The 8,185-nt window shown below is 35.2% G+C and overlaps 1 protein-coding gene across 1 annotated transcript; it reads left to right on the top strand.

Annotated features, from left to right (window-relative positions):
- The first annotated feature begins 2,053 nt into the window (after positions 1-2,053).
- LOC132167231 (uncharacterized) lies at positions 2,054-6,913 on the top strand. Its single transcript, XM_059578139.1, has 8 exons — positions 2,054-2,197; positions 2,636-3,839; positions 3,929-4,019; positions 4,207-4,364; positions 4,455-4,506; positions 5,401-5,480; positions 5,597-5,690; positions 5,938-6,913. Exons 2-8 carry the CDS (start codon positions 2,745-2,747, stop codon positions 6,471-6,473), a joined length of 2,106 nt encoding a protein of 701 aa, XP_059434122.1. The 5' UTR covers positions 2,054-2,197; positions 2,636-2,744; the 3' UTR covers positions 6,474-6,913.
- The last annotated feature ends 1,272 nt before the right edge of the window (positions 6,914-8,185 follow it).

Raw genomic sequence — 8,185 nt, 5'->3', positions numbered from 1 at the left:
TTGAAAAATATATCTTTTTAAGTCAATTTTTCTTTCTTTCTTTTTTGGTAAAAGCTTTATTTTTAAGCTTTTATCAAAATTACGTTTTTGCCATTTTTTTTGTTTTGTTTTTTGTTTTTTTATCCCTTAAAAATGCTTTTAATTTTTTTTTACCAAATAAGTAATTTTTTTTTTCAACCGAATTTTTTGAGTGTTAAATGCACATCCAAACAGACCCTTAATATTGAAGAAACTTATAATGAAGCAAAATACAAAAGGGGCAAACGCCTCAACAACAATATCCAAAAAAAACAAATACAGTGTTAAAAGATAAAACAAACAAATAACTAAAAATTAACAATAAAATAGTTCAGTCCAATGATTCTTGAATAACAATCCAATAAAATTGTCACCCTAAAATAGATCACGAGAAAGCCCACTTGCACTCGCATGACAACAAGGTGGTGGTGGTGGATGAAAAAAAAAAAGGTACGTACAAAAGAAAAGGGGAGGAGAAGAAAAAGCTATCCCGACGCTCACAAAGGAGGCGAAGGAGAGACTCATGAAAAGAAAACTATGGATTTAGCTTAAATATTGTATACATTTTTTCAATAGACCATATTTAATTTCAATCTATATATTTTTTTTCTCGTTAAAAACTTAAAAATAAATTTAAATGGTTGAAAAAAATTATATGCTATATTTTTTTTACAATGCCTAATCCAAATATAAAAACTATTTCTTGCATAAAAAAGGGTTGAGAACTTATCTCACTAATTAAAAAGGGTAAAGGGAGAATCGGACTATATGCCCACTAAATTTAGTAGAGAAAATCCCACTAAATTTAGTAGAGAATAAAAACAATTTATGGGTCATCTCTGACCGTTGACCAGTCCACCATGCACTGACCAACTTCCAATATTTACTATTTATATATATTTTATAGAGTAAAATAATTTTTCTTTTTCGTCATAAAATATATATTTTTGCTTCAAGAAGAAATTTCTAGTCAAAATTTTACCATGGGACGGCTTCATGTGGAAAGTTTTGGGCAGTGACCTAATCCCCCCCCCCACTTGGCATTCAACCAATAAAAGGACAAAAAATCATTGCTTCTTTGTACCGAATAATTTCAGCATCGAATTTGAACAAAATTTTGACTCTATTTTTTTTATAAATAATTGAAAAACTTGGTTGGTTTAGGATGTTTACCAACTTCATAATTTTGCATTTCCAAGAGGTACCTCAATCATCGACTAAGACCATGTCTAATGAAACAGAAATTACTAGTTCGAATCAATCTCCTTTCTTTTATGCGGATATGTCAAAAAATAAATAAAAAATTTGCCAACCAAGATAATCCAATAATAAAAAGCTATTTAGATGTATATTATTAAGTGAATGTTCATGCAAGAAATTAATTATTACGTCACACCAAAATATTGTAATGGCACGATGCGTTTATGATTTCTAAAATACATATTATTGTAATGGAATTTTTGAAGTGATATTTGTTTTTAGAGCAGATGATTATCACGTGCACTTTAAAAAACAAATTTTGTTTTATGATTCAATTTATTAAACTAACGTTTGTTTTTATAGCACGTAATTTTTACATGTATTTGTAATAGAATTAAATAGAAACATGTAATTTTTTAATGCATTTTTAAGAACAAATATTATTCTAGAAGAAAAACTTTGTCCATCATGCATTATAATGTGTAAAACTCTAGATTACTGAAATTTAACAAATGTTATGACATTTTTTTTAATTTTTTTTTTTGTAAGTTGTTAGGACACTTTAGATTGTGAATAATCTAGCTTTAGAATAATCATTATCTAATTTGCCTTAAATCAAATTAGGTCCGTAAGGAGTATATAATATATATATAGAGAGAGAGAGAGAGAGAGAGAGAGAGATCGCACACGAAAACACTCTACACTCGAAATCTCGTTTCTTGGGCCATCCATTCACGTACATCGAGGAACTAATTTTTCTTTCCTGTTTTACCCCCATCTCTTTTATTTATTTATTAGTAATAAACACATTATTTACTTGGAAGCACTAATTTATTTTCATATTATTTTTTTCCTCTCTGCAGTGCTTCTCTGCTTCCCTCGAGAGACACAGAGAGAGTCCAAAAAGCTTCAAATTTCCATGGATGCTTTGATCTACGCCCTCCTCAGTTTCAAAGAAATCTCTTAGAAACAAGCCCATGTAAGCAAAATTTTATATTTCCACTAAAAACGATCACATTTTTATTTGTTTGTAAATCATCTTTTTTTTTTTTTTTTTTTTTTGTGTGTATGTACACGTGTTTTGTGATTCATTTATTCAAGTGTAATTATAAGATCTTCAAATTCCGTTGATGGGTTTTGTTCTGTGTGTGCTGAGAAGTGTATTGGATCCTTAATTTGCTGCAAAATTCTGGGTTCAAATGAATTTTTATTTTCATTTTCTTCTGGGTCTTGTGTGTATTAAATTATGGATTTTTAATGTGTGGGAGACCAGGTTCAATGGGGTTGGATTGGGATCCATGTTGGATCTCTTGGTTTTTGTTTCAATGTTATTGTTATCATTGTGGGTTGATTTAATATAATATATCTGTTACACTAATCCTGGATTTTTGTGTTTTTGTTTTTCCATTTTTTTAAGTTTTTCGAGGGCTTGCTTGTTTGGAGGGAATTTAGGATTTGGCACATTGCCAAGGGCTTAAAATGTTGGTTTCTTGAGGTGGGGTTTCATGGGTTGAACTCACAGAATAATGGGTAGTTCGAGAGAAGACGAAGAATGTCGATTTTTCGATGCTCAAGAGGATATATCATCGATATCAGATTCAAATTCCGATAGCATTGAGGTATCTGAGGCTAGTTGTAGTTATGATATATGGATTCGGAGCCCGGGAAGTGTTAAAGAGCGTCGGAGTAAGTTTTTAGATTGGATGGGATTGAGTTTGGATCGCATTGGACATGAGAATTCAGTAGATGTATGTAGTGATGCTCCGGCAGAAGTGGTTGATAGGATTAGAGAGAATAGTGGGGCTGTGTTGAGGGACTTAGGTTTTGGAGGTGAGTTTTGTTCCAGCCGGTCTTCAATGACTTGGTCTAAAGATGATACGGATTCTTCCAAACAGTGTAGTCCGAGGGAGAACTTTGTATGCAGAGATGGAACTTCCGGTGGAGAAGTGGGTTTGGGTCAGTCAGTAAGGGCTGAAGAGTCTGAGAATACTTCTGTGTCATCGATTTCATTTCAACAACTGATACAGAAGGAAGTTGAAGAGACAAACAATGTGGTGGGGTCAATGAAGAGAACCAAGAAGGGTTGGTTGAGTAGATTACGCTCCATGGCATGTGTTGTTGATAGTCAAGTTGATGCCGGTCAACTAAGACCTGGTGACAATGATGCAATTCTACGTTCCAGGGTTCAGAGAGTTAAGGTCCGTCAATCCAGGAAGCAGTTGAAAGAACTTTCAGCTCTTTATATGGGGCAAGATATCCAGGCCCATGAGGGTCCAATTTTGACTATGAAATTTAGTCCTGATGGGCAGTATCTTGCAAGTGCTGGCGAGGATGGGATTGTCCGATTGTGGCAGGTGGTGGAGGATGAGAGGTCTAACGAAATTGACATTCCGGAAATAGACCCTTCCTGCATATATTTCACAGTGGATCATCTCTCCGAATTGAAGCCCCTCTTTGTGGATAAAGAGAAAATTGGAAAATTGAAGAGCCTGAGGAATAATTCCTCAGATTCAGCATGTGTGATTTTCCCTCCTAAAGTCTTCCGAATATTGGAAAAACCATTGCATGAGTTCCATGGGCACGGTGGCGAGATCTTAGATCTCTCTTGGTCAAAGAATAATGTAAGTGATTATCTGAAAGCCAATTTAATTTTATAAATTAAACAAAAATGTTATTGATTTCACGCAATGTGATGTTTGTTATGGTGCAGTATCTGCTTTCTTCTTCAATTGACAAAACTGTCCGTCTGTGGCAAGTGGGATGTGAGCATTGCCTCAAAGTGTTTTCACATAGTAATTATGGTACGTTCCTCAATGTTTCTTTGTTTCATTCCAAAATCTATTTGGTTAGTTAAGGCATTACACAGGGTTGAATAAATATTGGGCCAAATATCCTGATATTATCATGTTATATTGGATTTGGTTTGGCCATATGTATTATGTTGTATTTATAGTAATGATCTAAATGTTATTTTATAATGTGATGCAGTGACCTGTGTTCAATTTAACCCTGTTGATGATAATTACTTCATCAGTGGTTCAATAGATGGAAAAGTTCGCATTTGGGCTATTCCTGGTTGTCAAGTTGTTGATTGGACTGATATAAGAGAAATTATCACTGCAGTGTGTTATCGCCCTGATGGACAGGTTCGGGGATTTTCTTGTTCCTGTGACTCGTAGAAAAGGTGATTAATAGTAACTGATCTTATATTAAGAATCTCTTTCATTCTGTCACAGGGGAGCATTGTTGGATCTATGGCTGGTATTTGCCGCTTTTACAATGTATCAGGTATGCTTATTGATAGGCACTTACACCTCTGTCTTCCTTTGCTTTGCTTTGCTTCATTTGTGGATGAGTTGCAGCTGATATTTAGAAATAATTGTTTATAGGAAATTGACGAGTGTACGATAAATCCATCTGCACGCTGGCTTTCTAATTTGTGATGATAGTAGAGTGATACTATATTGGGACTTATCTGTATAACATCATTCCCGGATATCATTATGATTGGTTGGTTATAGTGTAGAAGCAATGTGGTTAGGTAGTTTTTTTTTCGGTTCAAGGAGTTTGTTTTATGCAAGTATAGAATTGTGCATTTATGGTAAGACGTGGAGTTTCCAACTATAGAAAATTAGATCTGTTTTTGGAACCTCCAGTTGATAAGGTTTTGTTTCTTTTGTGAGATGGAATAGAAGAATGTAATCTGCTAAGCATTCATGTCCCAGATATTTCCTCAAAAGTGTGGATATGCCCTTTTGTGATAACTGTGTCAGTAGGAAATCTAGGAGAGTCGGATGGCAGCTTAGATAAACTAGGCTGCTTAAGAAGAATCTGATGTTAATTACCTTAGTCTATCAGAAATCAGTCTTAGCCTGAATTGTATGCTTGCCTTTGCTGGTATATATATATTAAGTTTGAAGAAGTTTAAGAAAAGAGATTCATATATTTTTTTTTCTCTCCCTTTTCTTTTGAAGGATTTGAGTTCTTGTGACTCATTTTAGAAATCTTCTTTTGAGACGGAAGTATTAGGGTCACTATATCCCAATCTGGACTTATTGACTTCCATGGAAAATGCTACGTTTGACATTAGCTTTATAATTATTTTGTAGAATGACCTTTGCATTGGATAAAATTTAGAGTACCAGTTCAATTAATTATGTGGTTCTCTTTTGTTTCAACCAGATAATCATTTGCAATTGGACACCCAAGTATGCGTGCACAGTAAAAAAAAACCACCATGCAAAAGGATTACTGGCTTTCAGGTACTTGATATTTGCATTGCTCTTGGTCTGCTTTTTTTGGTTCTTTCCTTTATTTTTATTCTATACCCTTTCATTTGAGAGACAGTTGTCCCTCATCATGTTTTATTTGAATTCAGTTTTTCCCACGAGACTCTAGCAAAATAATGGTCACCTGTGCTGATTCACAAGTCAGAATCCTTCATGGCATTAATGTGATTGGCAAATACAAGGGTACGCACTTGATCTTTGTCTGTTTTCCATGAATTTATCTTAAATAATAGATTTTTTTGGGGTTCCAACATTGAGGCCCCTTGGAGGAAGTTTACCGCCTATAAGTTATGCAACAATTGATTGGTTTTTAATTAGCAAAATCAGAAATCTATTTTATGTCGGAGTTCATGTTGGGAAGCATTGTGACATCCATTGCTGTCCATAATGAAGTATTAGTTTCTAAATTTTCTCTCTTTTCTCTCTCTAGGCCTTCGTACCACAGGAAACCTTATATCTGCATCTTTCACCTCAGATGGGAAACACATTGTTTCAGCTTCCGAGGATTCTAATGTATATTTATGGAACTGCAGTAGTGAGGAAGACACTGCCCTCGCCCAAGCCAAAAATATTAGGTCTTGTGAACACTTCTCCATCAATGCATCTGTTGCAATACCTTGGTGTGGTCTGAAATGTGGGAACTCAGTAAGTAGAAGGCACTTTCCAGTCTTGGATGAGAATCTGGCAGAAAATCCGCCTTTTCCTTCACCTGCTTGTTTCTCTCTGAGCCAAGAATTCCTCTTAGAGTCTTTTCCCAAGGGGTCTGCAACTTGGCCAGAGGAGAAGCTTCCTACTTCAAGCTCAATTACCAAGCCATCTAGCATGAATAAATCTCAATACAAGTTTTTGAAAACTTCTTGCCAGAACACATCCAGTTCTCATGTGTGGGGTCTGGTTATTGTGACTGCAGGCTGGGATGGACGGATAAAGTCATTCCACAATTATGGGTTACCAGTACCTCTTTGAAATATGAGTGGCCTGGCAGAGGTTTTCTAATGAATCAGAATTGTGATACCTAAGGTTGCAAATTTACATGTTAGTTCAAACATTAAGTCACTTAACCTTTGTTGTGATACCCCTGGTTGACTACCACATGCTGCAAATCTGATGTTGGGAAAGTGGACAAATGACTTTTCATTTGGCAGCATCAACCACCACAATAGGTTCTTCTATGAAAAACATTAGTAGCCATGTGCAGTGTGGATGATCCTGACACTTTTGGGTTTTTTTCCAGCGGGCCCCTTCTCAGATATCAGGTGTATTATCACGGATCTCATTCATGACAAGTGGCATCAGTTCCATGGTTGTAATATAATCCAACTTGGGATCAGCAAGTGGCTGAGGTGAGCTTATCTGGATACTTTGCTCAATTTTGCAACCTGATTTGTTAGTCTAAAAAGTTTTGTCTGCCGGCCGAAAAAAGGCGTGAAGTCATGTGTTAGGAGAGCCAATTTGAGATGTTATGTATGGATCATGCAGATGCCTGTGGGGCCTTGTATACCCATTTCCTTTTGTTCTTTTAAAATGCAAGGGGATCCGAGAGGTGGTGGTTGGAGTTTATTTGGGAAAAAAAATGGTGGGGAACTTCGCCATGATAATGTCTTGGCTGCTTTGAATGATTGAAGTATTTGTCTGCCATTTCCAATCCGTGCCATGGTTGGGCCATTCATAACTGGGGTTGGAGGTGGGAGGGCGTGGCCGGCCATTTTCAACAAAAAAATGGATTCATTTAGTCACCCCTTGTGCTTGAATGCAATATTTTGAGTTTGGTTACCAAGGACATTTCTACTCTTTTAACTTGTTCACTGCTTGAGTAGCGATTGCTTCTTTTGTTTTTTGCTAACAGAACCTGCAGATGCCACTCCCAATTTTCAGTCTAACATCACCCTGGATTAGCAGAGTAACCATTGATATTTATAAGCTCGATGCAATTGCCCTTCGAGTTTGGCATATATGTAACTGTAATTTCCTTTGTAAATACAGTTTTTTCGGCACTTCTTTACTTGTTTATACATGTAGCAAAAAAGTCAAAAAAGTAATAAAAGTAAGAAGAGACTAGAATATAGGTTTTGCACTTGTACTGCTTGTGTGGTGAATGATGCTATCTTTCCCTTTGGATTCCCCACTTTCTAACTAAGAACATTTTATAGAGGATAAACTTTCTCTAAATTGGTTTTCCATGTATTTTTAAAAATGCATGTGAGCATTATATGCTCCGTTTAAAATTTGAAGTACTTGCATTTTGGTCATATATTAGTATGCATGTGAGATGTGAGAAATACATCTATCTTGAACACATCAATTTAATAGATTGAGTTGACGTTGTATGTTTTTAATGGTTTTTTTATTTATTTATTTTTTTCTTTTTTTTAAGTGGTAGACGTGAGAAGTTACTTAAAACATATCACGTTAACCGATATGAAATAGATATGAAATAGATGTGAAGAATTGTTTATTAAATATATTAGGTAAACAGTCTTAGAAAGTTGTGTAGAATAAAACTGGTGTTAATATGAAATCTTGGGCTCAAAGTTGAGGAAATTATTGTAGGGCAAAGATGGCATGACAATTTGTTATATACTCATTCCATGGATTGATCATCGCTGAGAAGATGGATTTAGGTTTAGGTTTGAATTTGTTGTGTTTAATGCATTTTACAAAAGTTAACATACCCCATC

This window comes from Corylus avellana, chromosome ca1 (assembly GCF_901000735.1).
Source record: "Corylus avellana chromosome ca1, CavTom2PMs-1.0".
Taxonomy (NCBI): Eukaryota; Viridiplantae; Streptophyta; class Magnoliopsida; order Fagales; family Betulaceae; genus Corylus; species Corylus avellana.
The sequence above is the reverse complement of the archived record's forward strand: the minus strand, read 5'-3'. Positions and strand labels throughout refer to the sequence as shown.

Bases quoted from the DNA above. Each gene is read 5' to 3' on its own strand.
- LOC132167231 (XM_059578139.1), top strand. From the start codon at position 2,745: ATGGGTAGTTCGAGAGAAGACGAAGAATGTCGATTTTTCGATGCTCAA. The intron at 4,365-4,454 runs GTTCGGGGATTT...ATTCTGTCACAG, and splicing joins GTTATCGCCCTGATGGACAG to GGGAGCATTGTTGGATCTAT. The intron at 5,481-5,596 runs GTACTTGATATT...ATTTGAATTCAG, and splicing joins AAAGGATTACTGGCTTTCAG to TTTTTCCCACGAGACTCTAG.